Source organism: Podarcis muralis, chromosome 11 (assembly GCF_964188315.1).
Source record: "Podarcis muralis chromosome 11, rPodMur119.hap1.1, whole genome shotgun sequence".
Lineage (NCBI taxonomy): Eukaryota > Metazoa > Chordata > Lepidosauria > Squamata > Lacertidae > Podarcis > Podarcis muralis.
Genome location: NC_135665.1, coordinates 32,067,637 through 32,090,116, shown reverse-complemented (window position 1 = coordinate 32,090,116; position 22,480 = coordinate 32,067,637). Strand labels below are relative to the sequence as shown.

Sequence of the window (22,480 nt, the reverse complement as noted above, 5' to 3'; positions counted from 1 at the left end):
CAGCCTAATATTTCTAAGTGTAACCCTACAAGTGTAGCAGGCCCAAAATGAATATGCAGAGTAAAATCCTTTGGCTGAAATTCAAATACATCTAGACACCAAATCTTACCCAGCCCAGCAGTTTGTCCTGTTTAAATAGGGTTGTCATATTGTGAAGAGCAAAAAAGAGGACATGGAGACACATCGCCTTCCATCACCACGGACTCACACACCATATACCCTTCAACATTTCTCAGATGAAAATAGGGACATCCTATTCCATAACAGGGGTCCCTTTACCTTTACCTTTATTCCATAACAGCAGCAGCAGCAATAATTAATTATTTGTACCCCACCCATCTGAATCGGTTGCCCTAGCCACTCTGGGTGGCTTCCAACATATAAAAATAATAATAAAACATTAAACATTTAAAAACTTCTCTATATAGGGCTGCCTTCAGGTGTCTGAAGTACAATATACAAAATACAATATGAAGATCCAAGCAGTATGTTGATCAAAGGAAAGGAGCAAAGCTTTTAGGGGAGAAATGGGGTGCCAAGTGCTTCAGCCATTTCCCCCACCCCAACCCCCAGAACATCCTTTGCTAGCTTCTTCAGTCTGCTAAGATTTCAAGATGTATAAATCAACACACATGGACACCGGGAAGGGGGCCTTTCCCTCACCTTACATGAGAGCTGTGTATTTTAACTTACATTCAAGAATTGTGTTTAGAGGTACCCAATGTGATTTGGTTCGTGTCTGCACTAGCTATCCAATAGCCCATTGGTCTTAGACAAAGAACTTTTAATTAGAACTGAGAGAGCTTGGGGGGATCCTCTTTGAAGTGTAGGTAGGTTTCCACAAGGCAAGACACAGTGATGACAGCAAGAACCTTTATTGAACTACATAACTAGGGCAAAGCAACTGCTTATATACATTCCTGGAAGCCTGGGCCACTCCCACTCCCCACATGATTGGCTGTCTACTCTCCTAAGCTGCAAATCATGACTCAGATTTCATGGGCCAATGGCAGAGGCCCAAATCCTGAAATGTTCTGCGATTGGACATCATGTATCGAATCAGAACACAGGAGCTCAGAATCCTTAGTCCAGACTCAGGCTCAGGCAAACACAGACCACTGAATACATAACACTCTTTACTAGCAAGCTCTCTTTCTTTTCTTAGGTCTTTCTAATATTGCAGAACAGAGTCAACCAATCAATGGATAATGCACTGGTTTGGGGTGGGTTTCCTGGCATTGAGGCATGCAGAGGAGTATATGGGAGACCCTAAAGCGAGGAAGGATGGAAGGGGAGACAGAGAGAAAGAGAGACCTGCTAAGGGAGATGCCAGCAGAGACCCCCTCAGGGAGTCTTTCCTGCCTGCTCATGGGCAGCTTACTGGGCATCAGCATGGCAAATAGCTCCGAGAGGTCTAGGTTGCAGCTGTTCAATCTGCCGTTACATGATGAGCCCAATCCCAACATCCACCATGTGGGTGCACCCTAGGGATAGGAAAAGGTTAAGAGTGATCCTTGCATGCACGCTTCCTGGCTCTGCTTGCAAAGCAAGTCTTTGTACAGAGAGCAGCAGGTGCATCCATAGAGATGGGAAAAAATAAAGAGTGATACTCACATGCATACAGTGGTACCTCGCAAGACGAACGCCTCGCAAGACGGAAAACCCGCTAGACGAAAGGGTTTTCCGTTTTGGAGGCGCTTCGCAAAACGAATTTCCCTATGGGCTTGCTTCGCAAGACGACAGCCCATAGGGAAATCTCCGGGACAGCGGGGAAGCGCAGCGCGTCTTCCCCACTGTCCTCGGACCTCCTCCGAAGCCTGGCGGCAAGGCGGGGACACCTCCTCCCGCCGCTGCCGGGCTTCGGAACAATGCCCCGATGCCGGGCGGCGGGCGGGAACCTCACACCCCGCCGCCCGGCATCGGGACGGGAACCTCACACCCCGCCGCCCGGCATCGGGACGATGCCCCGATGCCAGGCGGCGGGGCGGCAACCTCCCCCCCCTGCCGCCCGGCATCGGGACGATGCCCCGATGCCGGGCGGCGGGGCGGCAACCTCTCCCCCTGCCGCCCGGCATCGGGACGATGCCCCGAAGCCGGGCGGCGGGGCACAAAGCCTGGGCGCGCTGATCTCAGCGCGCGCAGGCTTCGGCATACCAGCAACTCTCCGCAAGCAGCGGCAGCGCTGCCGCTGCTTGCGGAGAGGTCCGCGAAGCCTTGGCCGGACAGCTTTTCAAGGCAGGCGGGGGGGAGCGAAAGTCTTTGTCCCCCCTGCCTGCCTTTAAAAGCCCTCCCGGGAGAGCGGAGAAACGCGCTGCGTTTTTCCGCTCTCCCGGGAAGGCAGGCGTGGGGAGCAAAGACTTTTGCCCCCCGCTGGCCTTCAGAAGAGGTCCAGGACCTCTTCTGAAGGCTGGCGGGGGGCAAAAGTCTTTGTCCCCCCTGCCTGCCTTCCCAGGGGCTTTTAAATCGCCCCGGACAGCGGAGAAGTCCTCCGCTGTCCCGGGGCGATTTTAAAATGCCGCCCGCCGGCATTTTAAGATCGCCCCGGACAGCGGAGAAGTCCTCCACTGTCCTGGGGTTTTTTTAAATGCTGGGGTGGGAAGAAAAGCCCTTGTCCTCTCCCCAGCCTTCAGAAGAGGTCGGGGGACAGACTGTCCCCGGACCTGGTCTGAAGTCGGTTTCCCTAGGAAGGCATTAATTGATTTTCAATGCATTCCTATGGGAAACCGTGCATCGCAAGACGAAAAACTCGCAAGAAGAAAAAACTTGCGGAACGAATTAATTTCGTCTTGCGAGGCACCACTGTACTTCCTGGCTCTGTTTGCGAATTTCAAAAATTTCAAAAATTCAAAAAATCCACCCAGACTGAAAATTTATCCCTGAAAAAGAGGATGTGTCCGGGGGAAAAGAGGATGTATGACAACCCTATCCTACTACATTTGTGGGCTGCATAAAGGTTCTTTATTGAAACAGTCATTGTTTGTGCATGAATACTTTCTAGCACTGAGAATTCCCATAAGGTATCTGTGACTCTCCAGGAAAAGGTAAACACTGTGAAAATATCTCAGAAGCAGGAGAGATGAAAGGCTGGCCTGGAGTTGTAAGCAGTGATGCAATAACTTTGAAATGGGTCTTATGAAATGGTCTAAATTAAATATATGGTAGACTGAGGTTCTTGCATATTTCATATTTCTGTGGCTCCTTTGTAATCTGGCCTATTGCCATGGGTATAACCCATGTTTTTCTTTTGTTCAAACAGGTTTGATCTTGGCTATTTGTTCACACCTGTTTTGTACCAGGTCTTCAATGTTTGCAGCTAAACTCCTTACTCATATGATGGTTGCCTGCCTGGGTACTCAGGTAGGAACTTGCTGAATATAAGACTATCAAAAGCTCACATTTATCCTGAATCCCTGCTTCTTGTCCCCACATATGTTGAATCTGACTGTTTCTTGTGTGAAGGAAAGGTACCCTATGTATGGTCAAAGGCACCCCTACTAGGTGGTTTTGCCAGGGTGCAAGCAGATTCCTGAGTACCGTTTATTTGTTGCAACTGTGTAGAATCTTGAATGTCTTGATTGCACACAACAGTTATTTTGCTTTCTAGAATGCTATAAAAATGTGAGATTCATGGGAATAGCTAAGATTCAGATTCCTTTTGAAGGGATTTTTTTTTGGGGGGGGGGGACATTCTCCCTCACATTCTCCCTCACAGCAGTGTTGTGGCTATTTTTGCTTTATATCCTTTTCTTCAATCCCCGGAACAGCTTACAACACCTAAAAACATGGGGGATAACTGTCTTTCTAAAAGGGGTTATCTGGTGCCTTAAATATGGCACTCCATTCTGAGCACAAGGATTTTGATATGGGCAAAGAACAAAGAGCATCACGAAAAATGATCTGAGGACACAGCAGAAGGGATGAAGGATTGAAGCCAGCTGAGCTTCTCAGTTATTTGAGCAGCTGGAAAACTCATGCCACCCCCTTAGTTGTATTCCTGTAGGCAGGCATATGAGAGTTGGCTTATTGGAATGGACATAGAAGCTAAGTATGTACAACTCAGATAAGTAAAGTGGTCTGTATCCTTAGCTCTGGGTGAATGGTATAAAATATGTATGCACACCACAGCTACTTCACTAGAGATATGAAGCCCCAATTAACTGGCAGCAGCTATTGGTAAAGAAAACTGTAGCTTATGTTTGAGCAGCTATGCTATTGAATTTGAAAAGTGAAATTAAGTACAAGAACACACGTAGAATCCCTTCTAATGCTAATACAATGTAATGTGTAGGGAAAGCCAGCCTCCAGTGGAAAGGTAGATAATGGAGGACTCCCCCTCTGCTTGAAAAAGTGCTGAAAATATCAAAGAAATTACAGTAAAATGGGAGAGGGACCTGGGACATACGATCAAACCCAATATTTGGAATGAATTATGGACTAAAAATATAAAATTCACGGCTTGTTTCCTTATAAGGGGAAATCTTATGAAAATGTACTATAGGTGGTACCTGACCCCTGTAAAACTTGCAAAAATAAATAAATCAAACAATAACAAGTGCTGGCGATGTAAGGAACAGATAGGAACATACTACCATATGTGGTGGTCCTGTCTAGAGATACAAAGATTTTGGAACATGATTTATGAAGAGATAAAGAGATTGATAAAAACTACATTTAGCAAGGAACCGGAAGAATTTTTACTAGGAATGGTTTCAGATAATATTCCCAAAAACAAAACTAGGCTATTTATGTATGCAACGTCAGCAGCAAGGGTTATAGTGGCAAAACACTGGAAAGATAAAAATACACCCACTAAAGAGGAATGGGTAGTCAAATTGTGCGAGTATTTGGAGCTCGCAAAGCTGACAGATGCAATAAGAGATAAACCTAAAAAATTGGTGAAAGAAGAATGGGAATGTTTAAATAATTATTTAGGGGACAAGGGCTCAACAAGAAAGATCTGTCTATGTTTAGAATGATACCGCATAGAGAAATGTTCCCTGATACCAAGATGAGGGATTCCTTTGGAATGCAGATAGAGATAATTGATAAGAATAATGATCTGTTGTGAGCTTGACGGAAGTGTACAATAGATGAGCTTTCCTGCTTTGGCTCATCTTCCTTTTTCTTTTTCTTTCTATTTTTCTTTTTTCTTTTCTTTTATCTTTCCCATAGTTGCTTATGTTCTGTGTCATGTACTTCAATATTTTTTGTAGTTTTTTCCCATTACTATTAAGGAATTTTCCTTTATAATTTTGTTTGTCTATATTTATATGTATCTGTTTAAAGTAAAATAAAAGTTTATATATATATATATATATATATATATATATATATATATATATATGCTTTCGTAGATTTTCACGGGTACAGGAATGCAGGTTTTGGTGTCCTCGGGTGTCTTCCCGTGTAAAAGTTGGGGTGTCTAGGCGACGTTTCGACGAGGTCTCACTCGTCATCTTTGAAGATGACGAGTGAGACCTCGTCGAAACGTCGCCTAGACACCCCAACTTTTACACGGGAAGACACCCGAGGACACCAAAACCTGCATTCCTGTACCCGTGAAAATCTACGAAAGCAAATATCTCACCTCTACGGGGAGGAAACCTTCCAGCTGAAGATGACGAGTGAGACCTCGTCGAAACGTCGCCTAGACACCCCAACTTTTACACGGGAAGACACCCGAGGACACCAAAACCTGCATATATATATATATATATATATATATATATATATATATATATGATCTTTCAGCAAAAATATACAACTTACCCCTAAAATTTGCCTCTGTACCATAGTATTATGAGGTAGTTAACATAACACTTCTGACCCCCCACCCAAAGAATCAAAAAAAGAGAAAAGGATTTGGGGTGGGTGTGGGTTTACAGGTGCATCAATTTAATTTCTCTGTTGGGTAAAGTGGGTGACAAGGATCATTTAATCTAGAATTATTGCATAGAAGATCAAGCCTACTGAGGAAGATTTAGCATGGCTTCTGCAAAGGGAAATATGTCTCTTTAAACCTTCCAGGTTGTTTTCTTTTTTAAGAATGTCAGCAAATATGTAGGTAAGAGTTAACAAGGAGGCTGTGCACACATTAGCAGCTCAAAATGCAGCAAGTTTGTTTTCCACTGCTGCATTTCAAGTCACTTTGCATGTGACTCTAAAGCCCTAAATGGCCTCGGTGCTGTATACCTGAAGGAGTGTCTCCACCCCCACCGTTCAGCCCAAACACTGAGGTCCAGCTCCAAGGGCCTTCTGGCGGTTCCCTCACTGCAAGAAGCGAAGTTACAGGGAACCAGGCAGAGGGCCTTCTCGCCTGCCCTGTGGAACAGCCTCACATCATATGTCAAGCAAATAAGCAACCATCCTACTTTTAAAAGACATCTGAATGCAGCCCTGTTTAGGGAAGTTTTTAATGTTTAATGCTGTATTGTGTTCTTAATATTCGGTTGGGAACCACCCAGAGTGGCTGGGGAAACCCAGCCAGATGGGCTGGTTATAAATAATAAATTATTATTATTATTTAGTATTATCAGAGAGATGTAATGTTCATTGCCTGTTGGGTTTTCCCTCATCCAAACTCCTGTTCATGAAACTGTCATCTGAGCATGTGCAATAGCTTTCTCAAATGTATACATCTCAGCATAACTGCAAAGTGAATGCTGCTTATGCTTTCCAAATTGGATAGTAGCTGGTTAGCATATTACCAAAACCATTTTTAAAAATGAAAACAAATTTAAGTAAAAATAAATATAGTGAAATGCCATGTTTGTTAAGGGGACTGAACATAAACTGGTGTTTAGCTGGTGTTCTTTAACCAATATTTCAGTTACATTAGTTTTAATGGGTTCAGACGCAGTTGAGCAGGTATAACCTAAAATGACCATAATCTAGAGAGTAACAAATTCATCCAGAGTCTCAACTCTCAGAAGCTTTTCATGTGGTCAGCCGCATTGATTAATCAGGACACATTTGCGTCTGTTTATGTGCAATTCCTGTTCTTTTTAATTAAGTCAGAACAAGATATGTTATCTGGATTGTGCCATTGTTTTCCTTTTGCAAATGTATTAAAGGAAGAAAAAAAAGAAAAAAGGGGGGGAAACAGCTTGCATTCACACTACAACAAATACAAATGCATGGATATATGCCCTCCAAATATCCAAATAGATATCAGAATGAATCTGGCGTGTATAGAAAGTGCGTTCAAATGCAGCAAGGACATTAAGGTCTTCAAACTATAGCATAGTAGATGGTGCATATTTATCCTTTCAAGCTTTAAATAATACATCTCTTAGCAACCACAAGAGCTTGTAGAGTCTGTGTTTGCTGTCCTTCTGTTAATCCTAGTGTTACAGGAATATAATTTAAAAGTACATGATCATCTACAAATATCGAGGATTTTAATTTGGATGACAAATTCGGATTATGTCAATTGTACTACAGTATGAAGCACGGCTTTGTTTTGAATTGTATGAGGCATACTAGTGAGTATGGAAAGTTGTACAGTCTTCATCAGGTTTTTAACTATTAGAGATTCTATGGCTCTATGTTTCTATGAGAATACTTGAATTTACAGGTGTGGAATGAAATAGGTGGTTATTGTGGCATGTTTTAAATTATAAATGGATATTGACTACCAAAACCTGCAGGTGGCAGTAAAACCTTTTCCCCCTTCGTGCTTAAAGAAGCTTGCATTCTGAGTGGAATATGTGATACAGTGAATTGGGAAGACAAATAAAATGCTAGTTTGTGGGGTGGGGAGAAGAACTTCGTTCCACGATAATATGATTTTTCCATGTGAGAGAAAATGGTTGTTAATGAAAATGAATTCTCATATGCAACAGCAAAGCCTGCTTTATGCTTTTTCTCTTGCTAAATGTCCCTTGTTGTGAAATGTGAACTCTAATACAGGATCAACCTTGTTATTCAGTAGGCATTTTTTAAAGCGCAGAGGCTTGCATACTTGGTAACAACAAGCAATGCACTAAAACTTATCACATCTTGCTGATCTTCTGGGACCAAATATGGACATACCAGCACTCTGAACTAAGCACCTCTGTTGGTTTTAGGGCACTATTCATAAACATTAATGCTCCATTCCTTTGAAAAGGGTACTAGACCTGATATCAACATTTGAGGAAAATATTCTTGAGATTTATATTATTAAGTGGTCTTGTCTGCTTGTGTTAGATGGTAAGTTAAAAGGTAAAAGATAAAGGACCCCTAGACAGTTAAGTAGGGACGCGGGTGGCGCTGTGGGTAAAACCTCAGCGCCTAGGACTTGCCGATTGCATGGTCGGCGGTTCGAATCCCCGCGGCGGGGTGCGCTCCCATCATTCGGTCCCAGCGCCTGCCAACCTAGCAGTTCGAAAGCACCCCCGGGTGCAAGTAGATAAATAGGGACCGCTTACCAGCGGGAAGGTAAACGGCGTTCCGTGTGCTGCGCTGGCTCGCCAGATGCAGCTTGTCACGCTGGCCACGTGACCCGGAAGTGTCTCCGGACAGCGCTGGCTCCCGGCCTATAGAGTGAGATGAGCGCACAACCCTAGAGTCTGTCAAGACTGGCCCGTACGGGCAGGGGTACCTTTACCTTTACCTTTTTAGATAGTTAAGTGCAGTCAAAGGCGACTATGGGGTTGCGGCCAAGGGAGCCAGCATATGTCCACAGACAGGTTTCTGGGTCATGTGGCCAGCATGACTAAACCTCTTCTGGCGCAACAGAACACCATGATGGAAAACAGAGCACATGGAAACACAGTTTAGCTTCCCGCCACAGCAGTACAGTGGTACCTCGGGCTAAATACTTAATTTGTTCTGGAGGTCCATTCTTAACCTGAAACTGTTCTTAACCTGAAGCACCGCTTTACCTAATGGGGCCTCCTGATGCTGCCACACCACCAGAGCACAATTTCTGTTCTCATCCTGAAGCAAAGTTCTTAACCCGAGGTACTATTTCTGGGTTAGTAGAGTCTGTAACTTGAAGCATATGTAACCTGAAGCGTATGTAACCCAAGGTACCACTGTACCTATTTATCTACTTGCACTGGTGTGCTTTCCAACTGCTAGGTTGGCAAGCTTGTAATGGTAAGCTTGAAGGCAGGGGTGTTTTTAAAAATCTCTGTACATCAGTCAGCATATCTCAGGTCCTTTATAGATGATAATTAGTAGGCAATAACAGTTGGCACATGAGCAAATGTGAAAAGACTTCTCCCCCCCCCCACACACAAAATTTGGGGGTGCAGAAGAGGAAAGGGGGGGGGGAGAAGGGGAAGTCCCATTGGGCAAGTGGAAACCATTGCATGAGCTGGCTAAAACCACCAGATGCAATGGTGACTGATGTGCATTGGAGTGGTTAGGGTGGAAGGCAGAAAGGCCAAGAGCAGGTGGTACAAAAGCCAATGACAGGCAGGCAGAGCCAACTAATTGTAGTCATGCTCTCCATCCTCCTCCCTACTCAATTCTGTAATGACAACAATGAGACTAAGGTATATAATAGAATCATAGAATTGTTGAGTTGGCAGGGACCCCAAGAGTCATCTAATCCAGTGCCCTGCAATGCAGGAATCTCAACTAAAGCATCCCTGATAAATGGCCACCCAACCTCTGCTTTAAAACCTGCAATGAAGGAGAGTCCACCACCTTCCAGTGGAGTATGTTCCACTGTTGAACAGCTCTTACTGTCAGAAAGTTATTCCTAATGTTTAGTCGAAACCTAATTTCTTGTCATTTGAATCTATTGGTTTGGGTCCTACCACCTGAAGCAGCAGAAAATAAGCTTGCTCCATCTTCCATGTGGCATCCCTTTAGATATTTGAAGATGGCTATTATAGCTCCTCTCAGTCTCCTTTTATTCAGGTGAAACATACCCAGCTCCATCAACCATTCCTCATAAGGCTACTTCATACCGTTTCCTCATATAATCGTCAAAACTACATTAGTAGTTACTGCTGAAATTAGGATATTCTTCTTCCGCTGTCTTCCTCAGACATATAAATTCTGTCCATATTAACTCCATGTGAATGCCTTTGATGGGGTAAAATGAACCAGCATGTTTGAGATACTGGAATGACTTGTTCATATTTTCCTTTTCATTACTATACTGAAAACTATGCTGATTAAGGTTCCAGGAATTTTGTTTCATTTTACTAGAAGACTGTATCTAGGTATAATTCCATTGAATTAGCCTACTGTTTCATCTAAGAGATACTGATTAAAGCTGCCATTTTATATAATTTTCCTTCTTTTCAAAATAGATTTCCTTTTCAAGCGAGTAACACAACCAGGTAATACAACACACTACTGAGAATATAAGACTGTTGTGCAAGTATACACAGAATCCAAAGGGAAAGTACCTGTTTAATATGGCAAAAGCTGAATATTTTGTTACAACAGGAGTTGGTATGGGCCTCTTTCATAACAGCAAAAGTCATTTGGAAACAACATTTCTAGTTTCTTGTACTATCCGGTTGAGCAAGAGTATGAACTAGATAGGAAAATGCAACAATAAACATCCTGAATTCAGTCTCTGTGAAGGAAGATTTCCTGCCTTTTGTACTTCAAGCAGTTTCAAAAGGGTGTCATGAATGCCTTAGAGGTGTCATGGAGAGGCAGTCAAAGGTTGTGAGTAGGAAGTGGTTGGGGAGCTAGATCTGGAGGATTCAGGAGGGGGTCCCAGCAGAGTGGGAATAGTGGATTCCAAAGCTCAAGAGATGACTGATTCTGAGGAGGGTCAGAATGGGTAAGGGGGCAAAGATTCGCTCTCCAAAAGATGCTCAGGCAAACTCTATGTGCCTCCCATTACCTCTCTTCTAGACATGCCCCACCCATAGCTTCTCCAGCCAAGTAGCCACCCCTGGCATCTTCTTCTATTACCCAGGAGTCTCTCCTTGATGCCAAGCCAGCACTCACCCTGCCTCCATTGCCTAGGATATGGAGACGCACACAAACCTCCCCTAACCAACTCACTAGGAGTGCCCATTTGCCTGCCCAATGCAGGGACTCCAGCCACATGCTGTGGAAAATGCTGTGCTCACCCTCTCCTTCAAAAGGAAGGGACAGGGGACATGTCACTTGTTGCCTAGCAGTGACCTTGACCTCTCATGTATCTGCTGATCCTTGCAACCTGCGACTTGCCTTATGTCCCACTCTTAATCTGAAAGTGAAAGCCATTGGCAAAGCCAGAGTTTTGAGTTCCTGTTCCCCATTGGACAAAGAGATACATTGCCCTTTAGAGGTACTTACTCATAGTTTACTTCCCTGATTTTTTACAATGTGGTAATCAGAAATGGTTGAAAGAAAACTGTAGGCTGTTTCTTCCTATATCAGCAGCTGTTGTTTCTGTGTCTTGAGTCTTCCCACTTTGTCTTTGTACGAAAGACCTGGGGTTATAACAGACACCAATATTCACATCAAAAGTCTGTTTGTTTGATGCAAGACTGACAAAAGGTACATATAACAGCTTGAGGGAACCATAGCTGTGGATATGGTTCTGTTGAGAGTAGAGGTAACTGCATAAAACTGTAGAATGAGTGACTTAACCTGTGGTTCCTCTGGGTTACAGGCCTCTATTCAACTATGTAGGTTAGCTTTCATCAAATCAAAGAAAAAACGTTCGTAATGTTAATGGAAATGTTGTTTCATATGGTGATTGCAACATGCTGTACTATGTTTCTAGCACATGGTGAGATGGCATTTCCTTGCTCCCCTGATGCTGACCACTGAGCTAACCAGAATTTAGAGACGACTAATGGCTACAGCCATCATGCTGGGCTTTTTAAAGCACTGGCCAAGTAATAAGAGGTCATCTGCTTTCATACAAAGGCCATGGCAAACAGATAAGCGGCAATGGATTAGCACCAATATGTGCCCTGGTTCAGTTAAATGAATTTGATAGGTCGCAGTGTAGAGCATACAGTTTTTAATACAACTAATCCTTTCAGACTAGGAGATTTGTGAAGCTTAGGTTGTAAGGATTGGTCTCTGGCAGACAGTGTAGTGCAAGAAATCAAATTCCAGTGATAAAATTAGAAACTTGGGACTGTTCATTTCAGGCTGTCGGCTTTGTTCTTGTTCAACAGAATATTGTCTGTGTTTTAATATCAGTTAAACAACATGCCTGTTTGTGGCCTGCTGCCCTTTCATTGTCTTTGTCCCATAGTAAAGGTAATTCTCATACTCCAAAATTCTCTTAGCTCTTTCACCTATTGTATTGTTGTGAAAAGCAAAGTGGTAAAGTTTTCAGTGAATTCATACTGTATTTATAACTGCCAACTTGCAGCCAATCCACTGCAGAGGCTGCCACCCATTTTCATTCTACATTGGAGTAGCTTCTACTTCTGAATGGAAAAATAGAAGCAATTAACAACAGTAATACAGTATTATTTCAGGATTGAAATTTTGTTTAGCTTTGTCTAAGCTGGGAATATTTAATAAACAAAGCTACTTGTTCTCTCTATGGGCATAGTAATTATTTTCAAGCTTGACGTGTCCACTATTGTGTTCTGGATGCATGTCTCTCTCACACATTCTGTGACTTTAACACTGGGTCATATGTGGGTTATGTAGCCAAGCAACAGATTCAGAAAATATCAGAAACGCACTGACCCAGATGAAGGCAGTGTTAATAGCCATGCTTTGGCTATTACTGCAACCTGTCAACCATGTAAGGAAGCCCACTAGGAGCCTGATAAAGTTGCCTACCTGAGACGACACAACTTATTTGGAGGAGTGGGGGTCATCTGGAAGACTACAATATATGGCTGGTAGACTGTATTAAATGTGATGTTCGGTCATTTATTTTAAAGATTGAAGTGCTGTATTTCAATCCCAGTGGTGTTTAATTTCTTTTATAAATAACTTAGATGAAGGAGTATAGAAGATGCTTATCAAATTTGCTGATGATACCAAATGGGCTAATATCTCTGAAGATAGGGCCTGATCCAAATATCACACTAAACCAACTATGAGTCCAGGAAAATGCCCCTTGTTGACTTTTATTTCCTTAAAATTAACTGTGGTCATCTGGTTCAGTCTTTGAGAGAGAAATGAGTGTCTGCTCCAGTTTTCAGCTTCACTTGAATCCTAGGCCTGACCAGAGCTTGGGAAGAAAGTAAACACACTATTGCCTGGTAGTAATATTAAACTCATTTTCAAGAATTTTTTCCAAGGAGCATGGGATATTCTGCGTTCCAAAATGCAGGCCTGTTTCGCAAAAGAGTTGAAGATAATCAAAGGTACTTTTGTTAGTAATAGAGGCAGAAATAACAGGTAATGTGGAGAGTTCACTGTAGAACCTGCCACCATTTGGTAGCTTTCCAGTTTGTCCTTACTTAACTGCAGTCACAAAAGGTCAGAGAAATAGCCCATGGATTCTGTATGCTTTTCTAATGTCCTGATTGTGTGAAATTAGTGTAAAACATTATTGCATACTCAGCAGACTCATGCTTTATATCATAAAGCATATCCCCTTATTCAAAACAGTTTAGTGGATTAATCCATTTTAGCTTTTTACCAGATTCATTGATATTAACTTGCCAAGATAGACTAGTATTGCCGCCCACTTTATTTTTCTCTCTTCCCCTCTCCCGCCACCCTTAGGAGGTAAGCACGATAGTGAATATATGCATGGCATACGGCTGTTGTAGCTTGTGTTCTTGGGGTGATAATTGCTGTGAAATTGCACGGTTCCTGCCTAAGAAGTTGGGCCAAGAAATTGCAGATGGTTCTAAGATACTGCACGCACAACCATAATTGTACATCCCCACCTGATGTAATTAAAAGTAGACACCAATATTTTAGGAGAGAATAAATTAAATGATTAGGCTGCAGTTCCCGGAAGAGTCCGATTTGCTCATTATATCTGGCTTATTTAAGTTTTTTGTTTTTTTAAATAATAACAAGTACAAGTCAAACAGCATTGAGCAACCTCTATTGCCGGAAATGAAGACAGTGTTAGATACATTTTCTTGTTGTAAATAGGTCCAATTACTGCATTATTAATGATATTATTTAAGCACTCATTAAATGTGACATTATTTAATGGGTTCATGTTAGTTTAAAGCCTTCATTATAGGATTGCTATGGGAGGGTTTGCAATCTTGTATTTTTCCATTCAGTTGAAGTCATAGCCCCTGTCATCCTAAGAATTTAGAAACATCTGACCCAGGTGCTATGCATGTTGCAATGTTGGGCTCCCAGCAGTTTTTGCAATCTTTAATGCTTATAATTCTGTGGCAGATTCACCTGCTTCTCTAGTTTCATTTTTCATTTTAAATAGTGATGTTAATCTGGAGCCATCTCTAGGCTCACAAGGTGAATTCCATTGAATATACTTAGTTTCTTGTGATTTCTGTAACTAGCTAGATCAAGTGGGAAGCTTCATTGCAATAGAAATGTTGAAGGCTCCATCTGAAAGGCGTTTCGGCATATGTCTTTAGTTCAAGTGTCCTTAACTGAACTTAACATGTTCTGTATTTTGTATGTATACATGTAGTAAAGCTTGTAAATTATTTCAGCAGCAGATGTTTGGTTTGAAGAATTTACAAGAATTAGCAGATTTAATCATCTGCAGTTGTGTAGTAGGAAAGTATTTACTAGAACCTTGTTAACACATAGAATCTAAAAATAACACATAGGACACTTTTGGTACGTATTTAAGAAGTTGCCAGATTCCACTGTAACCTTTGAGTGATTTATGTTATCTTTATCAGGTTTGTAAGACTTCATGTTCAAGATCCAAAGCGAATTTTCTTCTCTGTTAATTTTTAACAACCTTGGTTTTATTTTATATTGCAGTGAATAACACAATTAAATCCTGCACTCAAACTTGGCTTCCTTGTTAGATAAGGAAATTAAAATAAGGTGGTGGTTTTTACTGAAGTGTTATTTGTTGATGTAAGAGTATGTAAACTCTTAAGACTGTTTTATGATAGAATCATAGAGTTGTTGAATTGGATGGGACCCTGAGGGACATGTAACTCCTGGAAAGTTACAAAACCTGCTATGGCTGTAGAGATTGATCTGGGAGAGACATATTTTGTTGCAGCTGGAGCAGATGAAGATGGCTGGTTGTGCTGCTGCAGATGCACCATGACATTTCTTCTCTCTGCACTCCTCCCAGTGCTCATTCTTCCTCTGGTCACTGTTATGGATGCATGACCTGACTGCCGGTCAGTTAATGCAGTTAATAAATCAACAATAGTATTACTGGGTAATATAATACTACTAGTTCTGATATGGGGTTAGGTTGGTGGAGGAGTTTGTGGAGATTTGTTGTCCCGTACTATTTTCCCCTAGGCTTGAGGCTCTTGCCATTGATGGCAACCGTAGCTTTGTAAATGTGATTGCCCCCAGCATTCTGCGCAGTGCTGCTGTTTGTCAGGAAAAGGATACCGATTTCCTTGAATTCTCTATCGTAGATTTTTTATTTAGACAGGAGCTTGGGGTGTTTTGTTTACTTTTTGTTAATCTTCCACTCGCAATCTCAGATGCAGGAAAATTCATCCAGCCAGAACCCTATGTCATTGGCTCTCTTTTTTTGTTCTGAAACTGGCCAATTCCTGTTTGAAACTCATGGAGCATGTTTGAGGAACTGTGGTTTGAATGACAAGAAAGCTCTCCAGTCTTCTGTAGTCCACTTTACACAGTTAATAAAAGATGTTGGGGGCATGTGGGAACACTTTTGTTGTTGTTTAGTCCTTTTAGTCATGTTTGACTCTCTGTGACCCCATGAACCAGAGCATGCCTTGGAAACTCTCACTTTCTTCTCAAAGCTTCTCCTTTTTTATGTCCATGGAGTTTTCTTGGCAAAATACTGGAGTGGTTTGCCAGTTCCTTCTCCAGGTGGATCACATTTAGTCTAAACTCTCGGCTATGAACTGTCCATCTTGGGTGGCCCTGCACGGCATAGCTCATAGCATTTTGGAGTTATTCAAGGCCCTTTGCCCCGACAAGGCAGTGATCCATGAAGGGGGTGAGCACACTTACATGGCAGCAAATTCCATTTAAATTGGGTGTGAATAACCATCCCCCCCCCATCAAGAGTCACATTTATTTGGCATAATCTGTTTGGGACTGTTTGGGTAGGCAGAAAGGCAATGGCAGGTGTGACCAGAGCAATACATGGGTTTGGTGAGATCTGTAAGTGATGCTGCCCTAAGGACTGGAGGTTGCCCACCTCCCCTTTAAGCTAGTGGAACTTGCTTGCAACTATGTATGGCAGACACTGGCGGAGGAACGGGAGTGCAGAGGGAGCGGACCACCCCTGGCACCACTGTTCCGATAGAGTGTCATCACGGTGGCCCCCCCTTCCACGCACTGGGTGCCACGCCCCCACAGGCAGCGCGTCACACCCCAGAACACATGCCATGCCCCTGTGGACTACACAACACACCCTCGCGGGTGGCATACCATGCCCCCATGGCGCCAGCCATGCCCCCAGGATGTGCATCACGCCCCCAGGGTGCCAGACACGCCCCCGGGGGCGCCAGCTCTCCGCCCCAGTAGCGGAGCATGCAGCTTCGCCACTGACGGCAAAGTCAATATTTGTCTTCAGTCTCTCTGTTGTTATGAAACAAAAGGCACTTTTTTTCTAGCTTCGTTATGTATTTGAACTAAAACCTTTTAAAACAGTGTAACCTTACGTTGAACTTATGTTTGTTGAACTTAGTCTGCCAGAGGTTATAAAACCTGGTTGAAGGAATGTGCTGAGGCAAGCCAAAATACTTCTGTGTGTCACACTCTTCTTAACTTTATGCTGCTCATATTGTCAGTTAATGTGATCCTGAGTTATGCAATGCGTTCTCGAGAACATCTTCGATTGTTATGATAAGCAGCAACCTTAGCAGATAGGCCTGCCTCTCTATGTATGCTCTCAGCTCCCTGCATGTTAAAGCTGTAACCTTTCTCACAAGCAGTCTTGTCCAGGTTCAGAGTGCAAGCCAACCTTGCCAGCTTCAAATCCATAAAAAGCTTTATTTAGTCTGATACTGAGTAGCTTTGCTACAATGACGCTGGAGATGGGGTGGGGGGGTGCTATTTATTTCTTGTTAAATTTTATATCCTGTCCTTCATTATAAAACAATCACAGGGTAAGTCACAACATACATAACTATGGGGATATCTCTGGAATACCTCAGTTGGTAGAGCATGAGACTCTCAGGGTTGGGGGTTTGAGCCCCACATTGGGCAAAAGATTCCTGCATTGCAGGGGTTGGACTAGATGACCCCCGTGATCCCTTCCAACTCTAAAATTATATGAATACAGCCTTGCAAATATTTCAGACGTCTAACCATTATATATCTCTTCTGCTTAATACAAGTCAAGAGTCAAAAGGCCTAGTTTTAACTTGTCACCAAAAGCTAACCATTGTCTAACCTCTGCAGCAGTATTTTACAACTGGGATACCATCCTGAAGAATACTCTATTATAGAGTCCCACCTTCCTGGGATTACCTTGTAGATGGTGCAACCAAAAGGGGCTTATATAAGGCAGAACCTTTCATTTTACTAGAACAGTTTCTGCACTGAGCACTTACTGTGGAATAGCTACACTTGCTTGCTCATTTTTTTACAGGACATCAGCACAGTGTTGTGAACGAAGCATTCCCCTCTCAGGTTTTCCCTGTTCACCTTCATTTTTCCTCTTCCCATAATCTGACGTTTTTAACTCTGAGGAATAGCTGCGCGATTTCCCTAGGTCTATATGCCTTTTGTGCTGCAATCCTGGCTGGTTAGATTGCACCTAGTCATTTTTTAGATCATTCTTTGCCAACATGGTGCCCTTCAGATATTTTGAACTATGCCCCCCAGCTAGCAAGTTAATATTTTTAGGCCTCTTGTGCAGTTACTGAATGAGAAACGCATTTGCTTTCTGGGGATTCAGGCAGATACCTATTTTAGGCTGAAAATGAGACCTTGTATATGGACAGCAAATGCTAAATCACTGAGCTATGGAACCTCCTCAAGGAAGTAATGTGAAGAGTTTTTATTCCTTTTTAATATTAAATTGCATTAATTTTTTTAAGGCTGGAGTCATAAACACAATTACTAGGGAGTAAGTCCCATTCTTTCCAGTGGGACTTACTTCTGAGCAAACCTGCTTAGCTTGCATTGCATAACCATTAGAAGCAGCTTTACAGGTTGTAAATACAGGGAGGTGCCAAAATTGGTAGACCTAAATATTGACATTCCCCCATCTGCTGAGTGCATGTACCTTAAAAAAACAACAACAACGTTCGCACTGAGATCTAGTTTGTATTCATTCCTGTTCTGTTTTCAACTATGCTAAAATAGTGAATTACTTGGCAGCTAGGAATATTAAAGTAGCAGAGGTCACCCAGATTTGTTTTGTTTTTGGTAAGATTTTCAATCAGTTTATTCCTCCCCCCCCCCCATGGCAATCTGACTTTGGAACAGCTGCTTTCAGGAAACAGGAGCATTGTTCATGTACCAGTTGCTGGAAACCACAGGAGGAGAGAGTGCTCCTGTGCTCAGGTCCTACAAGCCATGTTTGGCCACTCTGAGAACTAGATGGGCCAGCAGGCTCTTCTTGTGCTCTTAAATTCCCTTGTTTAGATGGGAATGTAGTTGCTGATTAAAGGTAAGTACTGTGTGTTACTTCACTTGCAGGATGTGGTAAGACTGCTTTGTTTAGGGGGTCTGCTGCTCACCGTGCTTCATGGGGCCCTGGATTTCTTCTCTGAAGTCCTGCCCTAATGGCACTACTGCACATAGACACAAAACGTGCCTTGTGTTTTTCACAATGCCAAATGATCTTATCTAATTTTCCAGCCTTGGAAATGTTGACTATTAAAAGGCTGTTTGGTTCTTGTAATAAACATGCAAGGAGGACAGCTTCAGTTTGCCCATTTTTAGACTTGCATTCTTTGCCCTGTTTGTTTTGCAGTGTTTTGTATGTCTGCAAATCATTTGCCCTTTCATGGATCCTGGAAGACAAAACTCAGTCAGGAAGTTCAAAGCTACCTGTGGAAAGAATGTTCAAATATGTCTTACCAAAAATAGCAGGTTCGGCTGTGTGAGTCTGATGAGCTCAGAATATAATCTGTAGCAAAGTCTGCTGAAAGAGAATATCTAGCTAACTGCAGATAATTTGAAAAGTTTTCTGTAGCAGCAACCAAAACAAAAACATGGCTTTAACCAAAACATTAGGAAATACCATCTGCCTGGTTATAGGCTGGGGTTTGAAGCACTTACAAAAAAGTAGGAGCTAACTGTCTTGCTCTGAATTTGAGGCAAATTATACTGTTTTCTACAGGCTTTCCGTGAGGCGAAATAATATTTTTCCAGGCTTTGAATGAGGTGAAATGCTCAATGATAAACAGATTGGATGTAGTCCAGTGTGATGTTAACACATCAAGGGCAATTTTCAAATAATGTGATCTTCAAGGTGACTAGGGGGTCAGTTCTAATTCTGTGGACCTTTGAAGCCAGTTATATTTAATCTGGAGTATGTCTGGATACTAGGAAAAGTATTGTATATTTTGGCTGTGGAATCTGGATTGCTGTTTAACCTTCCCTGTAAATGGCATTATTTATTAATCTTGTATGACCTTTGATCAGGAGATCTCTGAGAAAAAGCCACATGGCTTTTGCTGAAACTCTACAGCATTTATCTTTAGCCCTGAGAGCCACATCCAAGCTTTTCTTTTAATGTCCTCACTGGATCTTCTTTCTCTGCTGTGATTAGTATTATTCAGTGCTTTCCCCCCCCCTAAAAACATGTTTAGGTGTATTCTCATTTTCACTCTGAATTGGTACCATTTTCACTCAAGAAAATCACCATTTTATAGTTCAAATTGGGGGAAATAAATACAGTAAACGTCACTATGTAACTTATCTTGGATTTTGGCACCTCAATGAACCGTGCACTATTGTTGCTGTTTATTAATTATAGAAGCATCAAGGCAATTACAAATATTATCATAAAAGCAGCTACAATTTTTAAGTAACAAAAATAACTGGCTAGATTTTAAAACAATACAGAACTGACATCTAAGGCAGAGACCTTTTTATCCAGCTAGAAAAGCTTGTTGAATTAAAACATGGGCATCTGTCATATCTCAACAGGAATGCTGTTCAGCAGAATGGGGTAATGGTCACACTGAAAGCCGTGCTCCAAGATACTGTGCTGTGGGTTTGTGATATCTTGGGAACTTGAAGAAAACATTTTTTTCCTGCAGAATGCTGTTCCCATCTTATGCGCAAGCCAGCCTTGGCTATCCCTTCCCTTTCCTTCCCATAGGCTGGTAGAAACTTGCTTCAGGTCTGAGTTTCAATCCCTCCCAAGGAGCTGTTTATAACCTTGTAATAAACCCAATATATTATCGCCACCTCAATCAGTCGTCTAATGTTCAGCAGACACCATATAAGTGAATACTGGCGAATATTAGTGAATACCATGAGTTTACTTTCACAAATGACAAAATAAGTTCAGGAGACATTTGTGTTCTTAACTTTACTTCCTTGCTCTAAATTTAGGAATGTACTTGAAGTTCTGCATATCGCTATCCAGAGTGGAGAGTGATTGTTTTAAATTCAAATAAAAATAACTGTCAGGCTGCTCTGACATCTTCAGAGTCCCTGTTCTCTTTTGAGCATGGTTAAAGGTGTTGGATGTATCCTATAAAACCCAATGTACCATCAAGACTGCTTCTTCCCATTATAATTTTTCAGGATTCTTAGAAGCTTTTAGGAAATCTGCTTGGAAATTTCCATGTGTTACCCACAGCCTTTGATGTTGTATGACTTGTCCTTTCAAACAAAGACAGTATCAGCTGGAATGTTGTTTGGTGTCTGGTCTCCTCCTTTGGGGAACGTAATCTTTTGAGATTTCTGCATTGCAAGGGGTTGGACTATATGACCCTCAAGGTATCTTCCAACTCTACAATTCTGTTATTCTGAGGCAAACCATTAGGCTAAAGGGATACTTAACTCTTGTAAAAAATGCTCTGCTAGTCTACCTATGTTCATAATGTATTATTCAACATATTAGAAAGATTCTCCATGGGTGAGCTAATAAAGAGATGCCTCAATAGTTTCCACAACTCATTCCATCACCTTTTTAAAAGAAATTGATAATTTTGGCATCCCTAACGTCTATTGGGATCTCCTCTCTCTCCCAGATTTTTTTGATGAGCTTGTGAAATTGTTGTATAAGTTCAGTTCTTCCCACTTTGAAGACTTTGGTCCACTGGCTTTGTTTGGTTTTTTCCATTTGGTTAATAGCTATACACAACTCTCCCAGAGATACTGGAAGCCCATCTCTTGTTTTTGCAGAGTTTGTGAGAGGACTCAGCAGCTACGGGGGAGTTGCAGTTAAAGAGATGCTGGTAATGTTCTTTCCAGCGCAGGGCAATCACTTCTTTATCTTTTAGAAGTGTGGTACCATCTGTTGAGTGAAGGGGGCATATGCTATGATTTATTGGCCCATAGATGGTCTTTGTGGCTTTAAGGAAACTCTGTGCATCATGAGTGTTGGCTAAGTGCTGGATCTCTTGAGCTTTTTTTTAATCCACCAGGTGTTATTTAGTTCTCTGGTTCTTCTTTGAACCTCAGACTTAGCGTTGGCATAGGGTTCCCCCCCCCCTTAGTGACGCAGTTTCTATCTCTTTGCTGGATCTGAAAGGCCTTCCTTTTCTTGTCAATAATGTGTTCAATCTCACTGTCATTCTCATTAAACCCATCCTGGTGTTTCTTGGTTTGGTATCCAATAGTTTATTCACAGGCTGCAGTAATGGATGTTTTTAGCTTGGTCCGGTGTTCTTCGGTGTTATCAGGGAACTCTGAAAGCAGATGGTACTTAAGAGTCGTTTGGAAGCAATCCCACTTAATAGGATCTTGAAGGGCTTGAGTGTTCATTTTGTGCCTTGATTTCCTTCCTTGAAGTCTGCATTGAGGTATAATCTTGATAGCCATTGTGGAACATATTAATCAGCCGTTGTTGGCACTTGTCATAGCTCTTGTAAGCAGCACATCACATTGATCTTCAGTTTGGACAGTTGCATAGCTAAGAGGTACTAGTGGTTCAACTGAGGCTGCCTCCATGATGCTCTGATTTTTTTATTGTCAAAAGAATCTATTGGTAATAACAAGGTTGTGCGCTGCACATATAGTAAAAAATAAGATTTTATTCTGGTTGCTGTTGCCAATTCCTTCTTTCCCAATAGTCCCAATCCACAGATCAAAATCTCACCCAACTCTTGCATTAAAAGAAGCCAGGAGGATATTTTTATCCTCTTTAGCCATCTCTGATAGGATAGCATCCAGCTGAGGATAAAAAAAATTCTTTAATGTTTTCATCAGCATTCAGTGTTGTTGCATAAGTGCTTAAAATAGTAGCCTCTTGGTTTTTGGTGAGTTTTATTTGAAGGGTTGAACGTCACTCATTAATGCCGGTTGGGACTTCTGACAAGAACTTCACAAGATTGTTTTTGATAGCAAAGCCTACTCCATGTATTCAATG

At 42.0% G+C, this 22,480-nt stretch overlaps 1 protein-coding gene across 11 annotated transcripts in view; it reads left to right on the top strand.

Moving 5' to 3' along the window:
• The window catches only part of ADGRV1 (adhesion G protein-coupled receptor V1), a 235,158-nt gene that overhangs the window by 126,344 nt on the left and 86,334 nt on the right, over positions 1–22,480 (top strand). For all 11 annotated transcript variants that reach the window (XR_013394656.1, XM_077936223.1, XM_077936222.1 and 8 more), the window contains one exon: positions 3,257–3,357. Coding sequence is in view for 10 of the 11 variants with exons in the window: in XM_077936223.1 (XP_077792349.1) it covers positions 3,257–3,357 (101 nt within the window). In the remaining variant the exon portion in view is untranslated. The remainder of the gene's footprint in view (positions 1–3,256; positions 3,358–22,480) is intronic.